Source organism: Lentinus tigrinus, assembly GCF_003813185.1.
Source record: "Lentinus tigrinus ALCF2SS1-7 unplaced genomic scaffold L226scaffold_2, whole genome shotgun sequence".
NCBI classification, from domain to species: Eukaryota; Fungi; Basidiomycota; class Agaricomycetes; order Polyporales; family Polyporaceae; genus Lentinus; species Lentinus tigrinus.
Window position 1 is genome coordinate 535,761 of NW_027137911.1, and position 15,552 is coordinate 551,312.

General features: G+C 55.5%; 7 protein-coding genes across 7 annotated transcripts; 3 read left to right on the forward strand and 4 right to left on the reverse strand.

Moving 5' to 3' along the window:
- The first annotated feature begins 34 nt into the window (after positions 1–34).
- Positions 35–1,758, forward strand: L226DRAFT_529276 (uncharacterized protein). Its single transcript, XM_067679571.1, has 4 exons — positions 35–800; positions 881–1,045; positions 1,098–1,259; positions 1,311–1,758. Exons 1-4 carry the CDS (start codon positions 382–384, stop codon positions 1,615–1,617), a joined length of 1,053 nt encoding a protein of 350 aa, XP_067541391.1. The 5' UTR covers positions 35–381; the 3' UTR covers positions 1,618–1,758.
- Positions 1,599–3,011, reverse strand: L226DRAFT_529277 (Mgm101p-domain-containing protein). Its single transcript, XM_067679572.1, has 5 exons — positions 2,466–3,011; positions 2,260–2,407; positions 2,070–2,198; positions 1,925–2,002; positions 1,599–1,867 (listed from the first exon to the last, which is right to left on the reverse strand). Exons 1-5 carry the CDS (start codon positions 2,956–2,958, stop codon positions 1,807–1,809), a joined length of 909 nt encoding a protein of 302 aa, XP_067541392.1. The 5' UTR covers positions 2,959–3,011; the 3' UTR covers positions 1,599–1,806.
- A 402-nt stretch (positions 3,012–3,413) lies between these two features.
- On the forward strand, positions 3,414–7,563 carry L226DRAFT_453382 (uncharacterized protein; the record flags this gene model as incomplete). The annotated part of the gene is made up of 12 exons (XM_067675119.1): positions 3,414–3,808; positions 3,861–3,978; positions 4,036–4,068; positions 4,116–4,593; positions 4,647–4,711; positions 4,762–4,872; positions 4,928–6,202; positions 6,254–6,669; positions 6,736–6,763; positions 6,818–6,903; positions 6,953–6,992; positions 7,078–7,563. 12 exons carry the CDS (start codon positions 3,414–3,416, stop codon positions 7,561–7,563), a joined length of 3,531 nt encoding a protein of 1,176 aa, XP_067541393.1.
- Positions 7,564–7,572: 9 nt separating this feature from the next.
- On the reverse strand, positions 7,573–9,418 carry L226DRAFT_529278 (uncharacterized protein). The gene is made up of 5 exons (XM_067679573.1): positions 8,778–9,418; positions 8,609–8,713; positions 8,373–8,550; positions 8,247–8,317; positions 7,573–8,177 (listed from the first exon to the last, which is right to left on the reverse strand). The coding sequence occupies exons 1-5, from the start codon at positions 9,324–9,326 to the stop codon at positions 7,965–7,967; spliced, it is 1,116 nt and encodes a 371-aa protein (XP_067541394.1). The 5' UTR covers positions 9,327–9,418; the 3' UTR covers positions 7,573–7,964.
- A 405-nt stretch (positions 9,419–9,823) lies between these two features.
- L226DRAFT_453762 (COP9 signalosome complex subunit 12) lies at positions 9,824–11,583 on the reverse strand (the record flags this gene model as incomplete). Its single annotated transcript, XM_067675148.1, has 10 exons — positions 9,824–10,058; positions 10,147–10,392; positions 10,444–10,505; positions 10,558–10,614; positions 10,665–10,757; positions 10,809–10,884; positions 10,942–11,009; positions 11,085–11,184; positions 11,252–11,388; positions 11,440–11,583. The coding sequence occupies 10 exons, from the start codon at positions 11,581–11,583 to the stop codon at positions 9,824–9,826; spliced, it is 1,218 nt and encodes a 405-aa protein (XP_067541395.1).
- A 276-nt stretch (positions 11,584–11,859) lies between these two features.
- On the forward strand, positions 11,860–13,074 carry L226DRAFT_529280 (uncharacterized protein). The gene is made up of 4 exons (XM_067679574.1): positions 11,860–12,125; positions 12,195–12,364; positions 12,494–12,731; positions 12,789–13,074. Exons 1-4 carry the CDS (start codon positions 12,047–12,049, stop codon positions 12,920–12,922), a joined length of 621 nt encoding a protein of 206 aa, XP_067541396.1. The 5' UTR covers positions 11,860–12,046; the 3' UTR covers positions 12,923–13,074.
- L226DRAFT_529281 (Glutamyl-tRNA amidotransferase B subunit) lies at positions 12,895–15,442 on the reverse strand. The gene is made up of 11 exons (XM_067679575.1): positions 15,241–15,442; positions 15,105–15,184; positions 14,905–15,046; positions 14,768–14,847; positions 14,429–14,532; positions 14,279–14,363; positions 14,095–14,206; positions 13,856–14,028; positions 13,578–13,792; positions 13,392–13,510; positions 12,895–13,332 (listed from the first exon to the last, which is right to left on the reverse strand). The coding sequence occupies exons 1-11, from the start codon at positions 15,404–15,406 to the stop codon at positions 13,049–13,051; spliced, it is 1,560 nt and encodes a 519-aa protein (XP_067541397.1). The 5' UTR covers positions 15,407–15,442; the 3' UTR covers positions 12,895–13,048.
- Positions 15,443–15,552: the final 110 nt, after the last annotated feature.

Below are 15,552 nucleotides of genomic sequence, written 5' to 3' on the forward strand. Positions count from 1 at the left end.
GTCCGCCGCGCGACTCGACCCTCATACCCCCTCATACTCCCGTCTTGGGCTCAACACAAGCCGCACCGACATGAGCGACGCGTCTTGGCCCCCAGGTTCCGCTCATATCAGCGACCCCGCACCGGGCAATCAGGAGAAATATTTGAGACAATAGTTGCTTCAGGCACAGCAGTCTTATCTCTGTTCTCAGGAGACAGCTGCACGCTGGCCGCGGCGTTTGCGTCCACCGCTCCTCTCCAGAGCCCCATACGTGCGTACATAATTTGGGCCTCGCGCGAGTGCTCTGCTCTCGCCCGCCTTCTCTCATCCACCCATCCGCTCCCCTCTGATACCCAAGGGTCTTCACGCAACCCGCTCACACGACCACACGCACGTCGCACAATGAGGCTCTCCGGCATCCTCTTCTCCTCCCTCCTTTGCGCCGCCTCCGTCCGCGCGCAATACTTCTCCGCAGGATGGACCCCAGGTCAGCCCGCGCCCAAGGAGCCCGAGGCCGCCCCCACCGACGCCGAGTACACGTTCGACGCGTCCTCGCACCCCGCCCCTCCGCAGCATGCTGCCCCAGACACAAGCAAGATGGGCTTTGGTGATAGAATCATGTTCAACATACTCTCGTCGCCGACCGTGCAGTGGGTCGCGGGCAAGGCCGGGGTGAACATCAGCGAGGCGGTCGAGCGTGGAGGCAAGGGCCCATGGGACCTACGCATCCCGCTCATCACGGACGAGAACTACGACGAGCTTATTGTGAACGAGCAGTTGACCGACGAGGAGCTGAGGGACCGGGTTTGGATACTCGTCATGTGCGTCTTGTATATCCTACACGCCATGCTCAGACTTGTGCACACTACGTGAGAGAAGAGCTGACGACGTATGCTTGCAGCTCGGTGACTGCGTCTCAGAACAATGCTATTTCCAAGGTCGTGGACCAGGCATTCGACGAAGCATACAACACGACTGTCATTGCGGGTGATCTCCCTAACGTCCGCTGGGGACGCATTGACTACATGGCCGTCACGTACCTCACGACCAAGTGGAATATCTGGACGTGAGTACTTCTATTCGATCCGTCTTTACGTGTCGCTTACTTCGTGACGCAGAGGCCCGTGGATTGTCGTCATTACCGACCGTGGACAGACTATGCGTTTCTACAAGGCTATGGGCATCCGTCTTACGCCTGAGCTCATCCGCGAGCTGCTCACGGAAGAGATCTGGCGCGACTCGCAGCCGTGGAACTCAAACTTTGCGCCTGGCGGCAAGCGGTGAGTGTATTACATGCTACGTTACTCGCATCTGGCTCATATCGTTCATAGGGAGTGGATACTGCACTACTTCGCCCTCGGTCTGAAGAAGGGTTTCGATTTCATCAACCGCGTGCCTCGTTTCGTGCTCATGATCGCCTCTGGCGCAATTGCGAGCTTCGTCATGCGTCTCCTCCATAGGGCCCCAGCAGAGAACCCTGCAGCTGCGCGTCAACCAGCTGCCCCATCCGCCCCATCCGCATCCTCCAAGTCGGAGACTGGAACGGTCGTCAGCTCTACCACCAATGCTGCGTCCTCGTCAACTGCGACCTCCAGTCCCAGCAAAAGGGCAAAGCAGCGCAAGGCGGGGAAGAAGTGATTGTGAGGGATGTATTAATTTATACAGGGCTGTCGATTGTGTTGGCACGAGTATCTGATGCCCTGAGCTTGCTCATGTTGTATATTGACGAATTTAATGCTGCTGCTCCATCATAAGTTTCCGGGCGGTGTTGGAGCGGTGAATATTAAGCAGAGATAAGGTATGGGCTCTAGTCTACTGTGGTATCCGTCACGTCTCCTTGTACGGGTACTCGAACGCCGGCTGGTCTTTGCGCCGCCAAAGTTTCTTCCTATGAGGACATGAAAGTCAATAAACATGCAGCTAGATAGATAGACAAAACACTCACTTCCTCTTTGTCCTGGTGTCCTCAACGAAGACCTCTACGCAATGCTTGGCCTTGAACTCACGGATGAACCGTGGATCCCTGTGGCACCAACGTAAGCACCTGTGCCGACCACGAAGTGTACAGTAACCGAGGAAAAAGTGCTCACCAAAGCTCGCTCGCGACTCCGAGGTCCTTGCAGCAACGCATAAGCGCATTGCTCTTGCAAGCCTCCGTAGCCGTCGGGATGCCGTTCGGGTCAAAGTACTCCTGCTCTCCCCGCGCGATGCCGACCAGCCTACCCGACACCTCGAGTTCAACCCCGTCTTGTAGTGGAACGTTGCGGGAAGGGCACGCACCTGCCTAAGCACACCAGCGCATACTCTCTGCTGACGATCTTGGGACCGACATTCGTCTCGCTCCGCGGTGCGAGCCCCCACCCGCCGGGACCAAATGCCTTGTTCAGCACACGGCGGTATTTAATTTCAGGGAGGTAGATGAGGCCGTCTGTAGGCCAAACGTTCATACGCTAACCGAGGAGAATGGAGAGGATCGTATGACGCACCTGGCTTGATCTCGACGTCCATGGGGTCTATAGGCGCAAGTAGGATGTCCGCAGCTTCCTTCGGAAACGGCTGCGACGAGAGCCCAAAGTAACTCTTCGACCAGTCTGGTGTGGACGGGTCTGTTGATCCGTTGATGCTCGCCGACTCGGCGAAATCAACAGGCGTGAAGGATGCGGTCCCTGAGGTTGACGGTGCAGAGGACTCGGCCTGCCGGAGGACCGACGAGGAGGGCACACTCTCTGGCTGGGCGGAGAATGCTTCGGGCGGGATGTCTATCTCGTCTGCGGTGGTCGGCAAGTCCTCAATGATATCAGGGTTTCCCCGCCCGACTGTAGAGCTGGGCTTTGCGACGGGGGCTTTGGTAGCTGTCCTCCGAACCGTAGACGTCGTGCGAGTACCGGCCACGGTCGTAGCATACGCCCTCGAAGATGCCACGCAATTGCGCGCAGCACGGAAGCTTGGCCCTAATCTGGATACGAGTCGGCTGGCCATGGCTGCGGCGTATATGGATGCCTGAGTAGGAGGGGACGAGGCAGAAGATGTCGTGGCTCTGGAGCAGGACTCCAGCGTTACGGTGACGCGCCTCCTTTTGCGTGACGACGCGATGCGTCACATTCTACGATCGGTCACACCGCGGCCGTGCCCACCACCGCGCCCTCAGGCAACATCTCTCGCTATCCTTCCGGTGAGCCTTCCCTCGCGTCGGGTCATTGGCTGTATTGATAAATATCAGGTAGACGCGTCATTATCCTCCCAAAATGCGTCCATCTAGCTCCAAGCCAACAACGCGGCCGCAACACACACGACAACCATCCAACCTGCGTGTAGACAAGGATGGCTGGTACAACTCGGACGAACCACAAGTTCCGCTGAGCGTGTCTACGGCACGCTCCTCGTCTCTCCGCCCATCGTCTAGTGCTCCCCTCCGACCTCCCTCAAGCGCGTCCATGCGTCCGCCATCTAGTGCAGCAGTCCGATCGTCCCAAAGCGGGCCTGTACGGCCATCGTCCAGTGCGTCCGTGAGACCCACGTCCAGCGCATCTATCAGACCATCCTCTAGCGCGTCCGTAAGGCCACCTTCTAGTGCATCGGGACTACGACCGGGCTCCAGTGCTTCCACTCGGCGACCTGTTTCTCGCTTCTCTCATCGAGCTCCTACGCGACAGTCATCCAGATTGCTTCCACTCTGCGAATCCTTAGTCACCCAAGTGACAGGCCTGACGTCTGCGAAGGACGAGGAGAGCTTCCACATCGCAGTGGACTATGCCTCGAAGAACCTCGACTCTACAACTCGGCCTTCCGGGAGCACCGGCTTTGCTACGATAGACAGGGTCATGAGGGGGTGAGCCTGCTTACCCTAACAGTCAAGTGATAAGAGAGTTAATCTCGCATAGATACTCAAAGAAAGCTCGCATCAACTCAGCCGACATTCTGGCGGACGGACTTGACAAGGTGTATGGAAGACTCAAGGTTCAGCTCAAGACGAATAGCGACCTAGATTCAGATATCCAAGTACGTATCAATCGGAAGAACGTCATAGTGATATGACTGACCTTGTCATCTACGCAGCGATCGCGCGTCCCAGATCATCTCAAGTTCCTGGTACGTACAAACGCCCTGTAGTGCCAACCTACTCTGATGATGAGCAGACTTTCCTCTCAAACGCACCGACGGCGTCCACGCTTGACAACGCAGAAGCCATCATCAAGAGGATAGAGAACCCCGAACCTGAGAAGGCGAAGCTGACATGGAAGGATATCCTTACAGAGGAACCCTTTGAGGGGCAGCACTGGGAAGGGGTATATGGGCTCCCGCCAGGCAGCACTGTCGAGCACTGGGAGACAAGAAGCGATGGCAGCACGCCCTCTCTTTCACCTTGGGACAGTGAGTCGGACATGGCCGAGTCACGACCATCCTCGAGGCTGTCTGACATTCCGGAGACACCTCCGCCCGCTGCGCCCCGACTTCAGGACGAACCAAGGCTGGAGAGTCCTGTTGATCCGATGAGCGCGTACCGACATAGGCAAGACGTTGAAGAACTACAAGCTAGGCAGTATTGGCGTTCCGAGTGGCGGTCCGACGCTCCTGTGGACAGACAGTTTAATCTCGGCGACGCATCCTCTCTTGGTGAGATTACATGCAGCTTACGCTACAGGGATCGACGACTTACCCCACGATAGCACCTGCACTACATCGAGTGTTAGGGTCGCGAGCCGCCCTGAGCATTGATGGACCTAGCAAGGAGGTTGGTCTGCCATAATGACGGAAAGGCAGGTTTGCTCACCAATCCTTTAGAGCTATCGACATGAGCAAGATCTCGTTCGTGAAGTCCTCACAGGCCTGCAAGGACGAAGAAACATGATGTTCACATGGGTCCATCGTGGAACCAATGCATTCTCCTTCGTCGTGGGTGCCCTGTCCTCATCTGCCCTCAAACTGCACACTGATTGACATGCTCTAGCTGTCGTCCGATGCACCTCGTCTCCTCCATCTCACGGCAGGGGCGCAATCATCTATCATGTCCTCCTTTGCGTCCCTTGCCACGACCCTCGTGCACCTGCGCAAGTTCACCGCAGCGATCTTTGCCAAGGCTTCCGCCAGTGTGCCTCACGCAACATCCGACGGACAGGCCCAACCCGCTTACCTTGCTCGGGCCCACCGGAGAAGTACTCAGACACTCGAGGCCTTCGCCGATGCGCTCGACACGGAGCTCCGTGCGTTCGACGCATGGTGTGCCCATCGCGAAGAGGACATCTGCCACGCTCGTGCTGGCTTAGGTCCGAAGCTCGTCGTCTCATTACTCAGCCTCGAAAAGGCTATCCGTGATGAGTTTGCTCTCTCTTTCACAACCCTCCTCGATATTGTGCGCACGGTCGTGCGGCGCTCGCAGCGTCTACAGGCAAAGGAGCCTACTCCAGAGGTTTGGACACTCCCGGATCTGCCTCGGCGCGCCTCTCCCTCGACAATCACCGCCATCTTACTGGATGCTCTCCTCATCGCTGCTCAAGAACATGTATCTATGAATGACGCGGTCACTGCACACGCACTCCTGCGCGTCTTCGGGGCAAGCACGGAGCCCCTGTGGGCTATGATGCACAAGTGGATGCGCGATGGTATGCCAGTCCGCGATGGCGTACTGGGGATGCTCCCGCAGAGCGGCCAAACGCAGTCACCGCTTAGCATACTGCAAGACGAGTTCTTCATCGAAGACAACGAGATGCTGATTATCGATCCAGATTTCTGGGCGAACGGCTTCGCACTACGCGATGGCCAGCAGGCAGACTCAGAGGAGGCGCGGCCGACGAGCGTACCAGTCTTCCTCGTGCACGTCGCTGAGCTTGTGCTTGCGACAGGGAAAGTCACGGGCCTGCTGCGAGCTTTGGGCATATCGATCCTCTTCGACGGAGAGCAGGAAGCCGACGGTCCTACTGGAAAGCCGTGGATGGCGGACTGGCGGGCGTTCAGCAGTCTGCTCGATCAGCCGCGGGTTCACGAGTTAGCGGACGCTACAGGCGACATTATGGTCTCCTCGCAGGCGGCTGTGACATCTTCAGAGAACCTTTCGCACATCGTATATGACGAGCTGTGTCCTTACTCGGAGGTCGCTCACGAGGCCTTGACGAAGGTCCTCGTGGAAGACTGTGACCTATGGACGCACCTCCATGCAATCGAGGACTTGTTCCTCATGCGGCGTGGGGATGTCATGTCCCACTTTGTTGATATTCTCTTCAATAGGGTATGTCTCATACACTTGCTTCAGAACAACGGCTCATCCTGTACTGTTCAGATGGATACTCAGTTACCATGGAATGACTTCCACTTCATGAACTCCGCGTTCCGGGATGTCGTCGCGCTCTGCCCAGGGCGTACCCGCTGGATCGACCCCTCGCTAGTCCGATTCTCTTTCCCACCAAAAGCACAGGGACAAGGCGGTCCTCTGCAAGAGAAGAACATCGCGCAGACCGTGCGTGCACTCGACGGACTGCTGATCGAGTATGCAGTTCCGTTCCCGCTCACGTATATCTTCGGCCCGAGGACGATGCGCGTGTACTCGAGCATCTTTACGTTGGTGCTGCAGATACGAAGAGCGAAGAACGTGCTGGAGCGAATACTTGTCAGGGGTGGTCTCGCTGCTGGGAAGCAACTTGATGCGGAAATGAAGGTATTTTACGCCATGCGAGGAAGGCTGTCATGGTTCGTCAAGTGAGTGGCCTTCCATACCGAGAATGCCGAGCCTCGGACCTATCTGATACACGTCCAATGACGCAGCACATTGCTGAACTTCATCACAACCAATGTGAGCGTGTTGTTTCTAGATGGGCGTATTGAAGCGTCGCTCACAAGGAGCCAGGTTTTGCACACGCAAGTCTTGAAGTTCCATGAAGCCTTCCGTCAAGCCAAGTCCCTGGACGAGATGATACGCCTGCAGAATGAGCAGTACGCACCTTCCATTTTCCTCCCACCGCATCTTCTCACGTCCTCCTAGCCTGGACAAGCTCGAAGGGCGGTGCCTGCTCCAACGAAACGTACGTCTCCAGGTCCTATCCCCCCATTCTCGTTGCATATTGGTTCCTTGACATCTATACTGACTTTCGCACTGCGCCGCCAAAGACCGTCGCACTTCACCGCGCCATCATGTCCATCCTCGACATGTCCCTCCATTACACCGAGACATTCGTCTCCTTCGCCGGCGACGCGACACACGACATCTCCCGCGCTTCTCTGCACGGCCTCAGTGGCAGCGTCTCGCGGCACCACCGTTCTCGCCGCTTGCGCAAGCAGCGGCGCGACGTGATCGGTTTCGCGCAAGCGCCGTCACTTCTCCAAGACTCCGAGTCGAGCTCGGACGAGGAGGCACTAGACGAGGAGAGCCTTGCGGGGCGCTCGGGGCGTGAGCCCTCGTTCTCATTTGCGGCGTCAACGACGGCGTCATTCATGGAGGATGGATTCTTGGCGAGGCTGGATAAGATGTCGGGCGAGCTGGATGCACTTGTGAGGTTTGTAAGAAGGGGCGTGGAGAGTCTCGCTGCTGGTACGGGAGAGGCTGCACCTGCGTTTGGGATATTCGCTTTTGCTCTTGAGGACTGGGATAGGTAGTCGTTCGTGATTTCTGGAGTCTATTAGCAAGGTGCTTTGATTTCTCTGTGTATCTGTACAAAGTAGACTTGCCCGGAGAAGACTCCGCAAGAATCATCCAAGTGTTGTTAACAAAGCATTAGACTCTAGGAATGGTATGTAAGGATATAAGAGGCTAGAGGTTATGTAGGTCGGCGTCCAAATTGAACAACCTGGGCTGTAGAGCTACAGTACTCGACCGACAGAAACAGAGGTTAACGAAATCATGGATACACGACAGCAGCGTAACAAAAACAATATGATGTGCACAAAATCACGTCGGGCTAGTGAAGAGTAGACAGAAAAAGGGCTAGACATGGACTAAAGTGAATGCGCGTGGTAAGGGGCAGCAATGGAGGCCCTGCGGTGCTGGAGATTGCACTTTATGGCACTCCGTTGTTCTTCTGGTCCTGGCGGCGGTTGATACCCCCAAGCATAATTTTCACGAGCATGTCTTGGGATACTTCACCGATGTAAGGCGTGGTGTCGACCATATCGCGGATGCCGTTCTCGGCGCTCCCAAGTTTGTCGTCGAGTTTGCGCAGGTACTGGGTCGCTGACTTATCATTTCCTATCTGAACAAACTGGATGCCGACCTTAGAGATTGGGGAGGAAGAATTATTGTCAGAAGAAGATAACGCAAATGGAGGGAGGGAGAAACTCACTTGGGACAGGGGATAATGGGCTTTGTCCATTCGCTTGGCAGCGTGTTGAATGACGCTGTACGGATCATCCGCTTTTATATCGGGTCAGTTAAGCATATGGAAGCATGTGGATAGAGAGACACCTACTGGGGGTACCGTCCGTCAAGACGAGGATATTGACAGGCTTAGGTAGTTGCCGCTTGGACTTCTTGGCTTCGTCCACTTGGTCGAGATAGTCATTGAGCAGTGTGTCGAGCTTTTCTCCGATTGGTGTGATACCGTCGGGCTGAACTGCATCAAACAACCGCAGGACACTATTCGACTCCTGTATGATATACGATGTGTCGACAAGACGGGACACACCAGCGCCACCGATCACGTACCTTGCAGTTCGTTAAAACGGTTTCATTGTTGAGAAAATAGATATCGAGACCGTCTTGATCCCACCGAGCCGCGAGATCTGCGAGCTTGCTTAGTGCTCGTCGTGCCTGTGCATATCCAAACGCGTCAATGCCGCAGCTCAGTGGCGAGAACGTTCAGGTAGGCACTGACCTCTTCCCAGCGGCCGTGATAGGCCATGGAACCAGAGTCATCCACGAGGAGGATGGTGTCATACTTCTTAAGTTGCGTGAGTGCATCCTCGTAGCTTTCCTGCCGCAGCGGTCTTCGCAGGTACTCGTACCGCTCCCGTTCAGACTGCGTGTAGCCAGGAAGCGACGGAGGTGTGGCGGCACCACTGTGTGAGGCCGACAAGCTACTCGAGCTCCCGTTCGTGCGCAGGAAGGGATTGTTCGACCCGCGAGCCGTGTTTTGTCGTCCGCCCGGAACGGCAAGGTGGTTCGAGCTGTGTGGACCTGATCCGGCAAAGACGGCGTCACCGTAGGACGGTGGCGCATCCTCGGGGTGGAGGCCATACGAGGAACTGGTGCCTGCTAAAGCTGACTTGGATCTCCGGTGGAAGCCCTTTGACGAGTCGTCCGAGTCTTTGCGCTGTCTGCGAGTTGTGGCGCTCCTGGAAGGCTTCAGAGGCTCGGGGCTTTCGATACTGAGTTCGCCGTCTCGGTATCGCTTACTCGGGGATTTTGACGAGGATTGTCCCATGTCTGGTAGGTAGAGTGGTTCGGGGAGGTTAGAAGGAGTGGGACCGCTTGTCAGCTGGTGGACCCGAAGCTTTATGGATCCGGAGGCGGAGTACGTCGCTAAAATGAGCTTATGACTCTCGGGTGAGGCGATACAATTGGGTTCCCTAAGCGCCCTATACCATCGAAGGTCATTGCGGGCGGTCCGAGAGAAAACAAACACCGCTTTTTGTCTTGTAACTGTCGTCTATTCAGAAGGATATCTGGATGCTGCACCCACCGGATACACCGCATAGTTTCCCTCAGGAACTTCGATAGGGACTGCAAATCGATGCGGCTACGAACATGCACAGCCCTGGAATCAAGCAATCCATCGTTCTACTGTGCTATTGTGCGATATACGGGTAGTTGCACGAGCGGAATACATATGTGATGGCTGAGATGCACTTAGATATCGACGTGTGACCGTCCAGATACCCGGCTCGGCGCAATAGAAGTACATACATGGGGCATCCACGCTCACTGCAACAGCGCGAATGGGGTTGGACGATCCGCTAGACGAGGAAATGCGTCCGTTTTCGCGATAACAACCATCTGCTTCTCGTGTGAGATATATCCCCGCATGAAGCCCTTGTAAATCATGTTCGCCACCAGGCACTCCGCCTCCTCCGACGCCATGTCCTCGGCGGAGATCGTCAGTGCCGCATGGAACATCGAGACCGGCACTCGAGTGCTCTTCTCTGCGGCTATCCATCTGGGAGGCAATACGCAAATGCCAACGGGAAGCGGTGAACGTCAGTCAGTATATAGACAGGTATGGCCGGTCAGATATCGGGACTTACACGCGACGGAATAATCCTCTTATGCAGAGTTCACGCGCTCGGTCGAGCGTCAGCCACAAATTGAGGTCTACTAGCCTCCGCTCGAACCGGTCTAGAGTGGCGTCATATGACCGTATGTCGCCTGTACGGATAGCGGTGATGAATGGTGTGTATAGGTCTTCAAGGACTGGGAACCGCTGCAGGAGCTCCTTTGATGGGAGGTGTCCTCGGAACATTCGTAAGGGGATCAGATATGTCAATATCCGCCTAATGTGTCAAGTCAGAGCATGCAGTGGCTCGCGGAACGATGTCACTGACTCTTGGTTACTATGTGCACCGGTATAGCAGTTGTAGAATGCCAACGTTAACTCTTGCTCTGCCTACGCTTACTGCTTAATGATATGCAATGCGAGATTACGACATACGACAGACCTTGGCGAAGTCCTCGTTGAGGAAGCTGAGCATACCAATGTAATATCTGTATGTTACCTGCAGAGTGTCAAGCCGCATCCATCCACCTATAACATAACATGGCTCACTTGATGGGAGCGAGGGTATTGCGATAGTGGCGGAATGTCTGGATTCGCTTCTATGGCGCGCAGTATATTCTTTGACAGCGATATTCGTTTCACCTTGTCAAGGATTAGCGCACGTGTATGTGGGTAGATCCGCGCTGAACATACCCGGAAGTAACATTTGAGGATCAACCCAACTACATAGTAGACACCCCACTTCCGCGACTCTTGGATAGGTGACTGCCTGGGTGGTTAGGTACGTTCAACGAGGCAGCACGAGTATGATGTTTACACGCCATACCTATCGGTGACACAGTTCGAAAACGCTTTGCTGATAATACGGGCAGCCTCCTCCATGTTCGCGGTGCCCTCCTGACCATGCGATGCGCCTTCCAAGTCGGCCTTCTCCAAATTAGTGGGAAGTCACCACAGCAGCCAGTAAACAGGACCCACATCGAAAGCCAAGTCTCGCAAGTCTCTCAAGATGGAGAATAGTGCGGGAAGTGTCCACCCGCTATTGACGGCGAAGAAACGAAGGAAGAGGCTACAAGCAGGACGGCGGAGCGGAGTCAGGGAAACTTCTGAATACTGCGCGGACCCGACTCACTCACGAAACTAATGTGCACTCCTCCTTGAACGCATCCGCCGCTCTTTTCTTCGCGCATAGGTTCACGACCAGGACGTACTGAATGGCGACCTCATCCCATGGACTCTCCAAGCTACCCTCGTAGTAGGAGAGCGAATGTTTCTGCGGGTTCCGTTCAATGTCAATCCTCTGTCCTTCAGCAGTGTAACGCACTGTGATGTTCCCTCTGAAGTCCTTCACAAGAGCCTTCCCATGGTCAGATGTAGGTTTCAGCAAGTATGCGAGTTCCGGTCCCTTCTCTTCGCGCAATGCCTCCGCGAGCTGGGTGAGGTATACGGAGAACTTCTGCGAGGACATAGACGTGACAGTTCGTATTTTCCCAGAGTAACAAACAGCAAAATACAGACAGCGAGCAAGAGAAGGTCGATGGCGAAGACGGTGTTTCACTGTTCGGCCGGGAGGTCGCAGAACAAGGACGATGACCCTAACCCTAAACACGGGGAGCCTATATCCCGGGCCGAACTTCGCGGAGAAAAGGGTCGGCTGCAGGTCGTCGGCAACGGCGACAAACGGTCTTCTCGAGAGTCCAAGGCTGCTCGTCTCGTGTTGTTCATGGCAAGATGACCGTGGCCTTTAATAACGCGACCGCTATCGACCAATGACCATCATTCAGCCTAGGTTGCAGCAATTGCGTCAGTTCACGAGCTCGAGCGCTGCCAGCTGATATAAGTATATAGCTTCGAGCGGAAGAGTACCAATTTGCTCCTTCTCTTGACACCCTTCTATACCTTTCCCCCAAAGAGCCCGCAATTACTGAGAAATGGCCCTGCAACCGTCACTTCAGAATGCATTGGTTATCGCGGGCAAGTACGACGCGCCGCACACGCTTGAGATCTTCCGTAAGCTCGACCCCCGCCAGAGTTCATGCAGATATTGCCGATAACTAATGCGAAGTACTTGATGCGTAGTGGACTATGTCTGCCCCTTCTCCGCTAAGATATCGCTTGCTATCGATAGCGTACTTCGCCCGCTCTTCGCCCCAGGCGGCAAGTACGACGGCAAGGTCAAGCTCATCTTCCGCAACCAAGTCCAGCCCTGGCATGGCAGCTCCACATTCGTGCACGAGGCGGGCATAGCCGTACGTATATGTACTTCCGCCCCTCTTCCCCCACTATAACGCGCGTCCGGCTGCCGCGAGCTGGGAAGGCGATCTGCATACATAGATCACAGTACAGCTGAAACGCTGACTTCTTTCATCCTTGCATAGGTCGCGCGGATAGCCCCCGAGGACTTTTGGAAGTTCTCCCTCGCGCTCTTCAAGCGACAGGGAGAGTACTTTGACATCCCAACCTCCACCCTTACCCCGGTGCAGATCCGCGAGAACCTGGCCAAGCTCGTCGCCGAGACGATCGGCGCGGACAAGGCGGCGCAATTCGGCGATTTGCTTTCCCTCAAGTCGACGCCCAACGGAGGCGTCGCAGTTACTGATGATCTCAAGTACACCAGTAAGCGTCTCTTATTTCCGACCCGTTCGGCTCTATGACTGAGAAGCTGGGGCGTAGTCAAGTACTCAAGGCAAAACGGCATCCACGTCTCGCCGACTGTGCTTTGGGACGGCCTTATCGCGAACGAAATCTCGAGCTCTTGGGGCGAGAAGGAGTGGACCGATTTCTTGGAGAAGAAGGTTACGGTTTGAGGGGTGCATGGATTACAGCGTGTGATGTATAGCATTAGCATATCTGTACGACTAGAGACTCCGAAGAAGTGAAGATCATGGATCAACCTGGAAGTAGGAGTCAACCTGGAATGCGACAGTTCCCAATCACGACAAGAGCTTGAGGAGCATCGCTCTGACGTCTTGGGCCTTTGCCGTGCCCCTACTCGTCTTCATGACGTGCCCCATAATCTTGTTGACAACCTTGAGGTTGCCGCGGCGGACCACGTCCGCCTGCTCAGGAAGGGCTGCGATTGCTTCCTGGCACCACTTCTCCAAAGAGGCGCCATCGTCAGTGGCGGCGAGCAACTTCAGATCGTCAGCAATCTTGGAGGGCGAATCGGCGGTCCGATTAGTGAGAATGTGTCGCAGAATAGTCTTCCCGGAGGTCCCTGCAACAGTGCAACTGTCAGCGGGAGCTTACATTTCCGGTCATAAAATTGCTATGAACCTGTTACTTTTCCTGTTTGGACGAGGTCGATTAAATCGCCCATTTGGGCGACAGACATCGGATTTTCCTTGAAGGTCTCGTCCCGGAACGCAAGCTGACCCAGCAATTCATGCGTGATCCTGTCAAGCATATGTCAAACGTCACATCCCACAGCGGAGAACCAACTCTCTGGAAAGATGAACGCACCAATTGACAACCACTTTGGGGTCCCGGCCGCGAGCAACGTCGTCAAAGTATGCGACTGCGCCATGGCCCAGCTGCCCGTCAAACCCGACTTCCCGTCCGGAATCAACGTCCATGAGAACTTCCACATCCCGTTGGGATAGTCCCTGTGCCAACAGTCGCCCTCTAGTGGCGTCAGGGAGCTCCGGCATGTGCTGCCGGATGGCGTCGATGAATGTCTGTTAGAGATGCCGCTCCATTAAGCAATACTGTGGCGGATATGTTGATGGGAAAACACGTACTGAGTCAATCAGGAGTGGCGGGATATTGGGGTCCGGCATGTACCGGTAGTCTGGGGCATCCTCCTTACTGCGAAGCGAGTAGGTTTCCGCCCGCTCCTCGTTGAACCCTCGAGTCTCCTGTGGGACGGGCAGTCCACGTTCCAAGAGCGAAATCTGCCTGAACGCCTCGCAGGCTGTACGAGATTCCCACCATACTGTCAGTGGTGATTCCGACATGAACTGTTGGGTAGACTCCTTACCGATAGCCACCATCATGAACTTCACACTGTTTAGGTTCTTGATCTCGCAGCGAGTGCCTGGGGGCTCTCCCTTACGGTTCACGGATACGTTCACGTCACAACGAAGGGAGCCCTGAACATGGCCAAGGAGGTATTAGCGTCCGACGATCGGTTCCGCATGAATGTACTTAGGACAGACGCAGACCTGTTCCATGTTTCCATCGCTTGAACCGACAGACCGCAGGAGTGCTTGCAGGGTCCTAACATAGCTGCCTGCCTCCTCCGGAGACCTGTCAGGGTTAATAGCTACCGGTAAGTCTCCGAGCCTTGGCGAACAGAAGAAATGGTGGCGCACCGCATGTCTGGCTCGGAGACTATCTCCATGAGAGGCATACCCGCACGGTTGAGGTCTATTGCGGTGATGCGATTTCGTGGGAGGAATGTCGACTTCCCTGTATCCTAGAGGATGTGAGCAGTGCTCGAAGTCGGCGATAGAAGCCAGGCATAGTCAAAGTTGAGGACCTCCCGGAGGCCGATGGATTCTACGATGTATGCCACCGTCATGTACATTGAGCTGTGTTCGGGCCCCGTTGGTAGTATTCGCAAGACCCGTATCAACTCTCGACAGATGCACGCCGAGGTTGTTCAATGATCCTCAACTATGACTGCATTGGTCTGGTACTCAGGAACTCACCTGCTCCAGCTGCACTTGCTTCACGCGCACAGAGATGCCCTCCCTCTCCAAAGCCAAGCATCCGTTCCGAGCGATAGGAGCTGTGCGAATACGGTGTCAGATATCATCCACATAACATCCCGATAGCCTGCGCCGACCGTATTGCTGTGTGATCTGGTAGCCAGACGGCAGGTCGGCATAAAAGTAGTGCTTGCGGTCAAACGCGGACCTGTGCTGGACCTCCGCGTTGAGAGCGATGGCAGTCCTGACTCCAAGCTCGACGCATTTAGGGTTGAGACGCTGCACCGTATGGGCAGTCAGCAGGGACGTCGAAGATGGTCTTGAATAAGCGCATTACAGGCAGGGTTCCCGGGAACGCGGCGTCAAACGGGACCACATGAGTATTGGGGGGCGTAGTGAGGTCAGACGAGAGAGCCTCTGTGTTTCCAGCTTCAGCCGGCAGCTCAAGGATAGTTTGGTGGTATGTGACTTACCAGAGAAGAGTTTCCGGCGCGACTTGATCTGCGCGTGCACCTCAATTCCTACGACAAGCTCCCAGCCAGGCCACCTCGCATCCTCCAAAGGCGCTCTGACCGCATGCGCCTGTCTTCTCCATAGAAATTTATGCGTCAAGAGACGTGTTCTGCCATGAGCAAGCATAAGTGGTCGACGGCGGGCTTGGTGAACTTTGAAGCCTCGACGCGCCGTCGCGGGCGCGGCCAGCAGGCATAGGCGCCCATAGGCTGCTCTCGGCAAAGACCGTGCCAGACAAAGGTCGCACCGTGGTTCCGGCCGCGTTCCCTGTC

Bases quoted from the DNA above. Each gene is read 5' to 3' on its own strand.
- L226DRAFT_529280 (XM_067679574.1), top strand. From the start codon at position 12,047: ATGGCCCTGCAACCGTCACTTCAGAATGCATTGGTTATCGCGGGCAAG. The intron at 12,126-12,194 runs GTAAGCTCGACC...CTTGATGCGTAG, and splicing joins GCACACGCTTGAGATCTTCC to TGGACTATGTCTGCCCCTTC. The intron at 12,365-12,493 runs GTACGTATATGT...ATCCTTGCATAG, and splicing joins TGCACGAGGCGGGCATAGCC to GTCGCGCGGATAGCCCCCGA.
- L226DRAFT_529276 (XM_067679571.1), top strand. From the start codon at position 382: ATGAGGCTCTCCGGCATCCTCTTCTCCTCCCTCCTTTGCGCCGCCTCC. The intron at 801-880 runs GTGCGTCTTGTA...GTATGCTTGCAG, and splicing joins CGGGTTTGGATACTCGTCAT to CTCGGTGACTGCGTCTCAGA. The intron at 1,046-1,097 runs GTGAGTACTTCT...TTCGTGACGCAG, and splicing joins ACCAAGTGGAATATCTGGAC to AGGCCCGTGGATTGTCGTCA.
- L226DRAFT_529278 (XM_067679573.1), bottom strand. From the start codon at position 9,326: ATGGGACAATCCTCGTCAAAATCCCCGAGTAAGCGATACCGAGACGGC. The intron at 8,714-8,777 runs GTCAGTGCCTAC...GGATATGCACAG, and splicing joins ATCACGGCCGCTGGGAAGAG to GCACGACGAGCACTAAGCAA. The intron at 8,318-8,372 runs GTAGGTGTCTCT...CCGATATAAAAG, and splicing joins CTTGACGGACGGTACCCCCA to CGGATGATCCGTACAGCGTC.
- L226DRAFT_529281 (XM_067679575.1), bottom strand. From the start codon at position 15,406: ATGCTTGCTCATGGCAGAACACGTCTCTTGACGCATAAATTTCTATGG. The intron at 14,533-14,767 runs GTGAGTTCCTGA...CACATCCTCTAG, and splicing joins AGCAAGTGCAGCTGGAGCAG to GATACAGGGAAGTCGACATT. The intron at 14,029-14,094 runs GTAAGGAGTCTA...AATCTCGTACAG, and splicing joins GTTCATGATGGTGGCTATCG to CCTGCGAGGCGTTCAGGCAG.
- L226DRAFT_529277 (XM_067679572.1), bottom strand. From the start codon at position 2,958: ATGGCCAGCCGACTCGTATCCAGATTAGGGCCAAGCTTCCGTGCTGCG. The intron at 2,408-2,465 runs GTGCGTCATACG...TTTGGCCTACAG, and splicing joins GGACGTCGAGATCAAGCCAG to ACGGCCTCATCTACCTCCCT. The intron at 2,003-2,069 runs GTGAGCACTTTT...TTGGTGCCACAG, and splicing joins GGAGTCGCGAGCGAGCTTTG to GGATCCACGGTTCATCCGTG.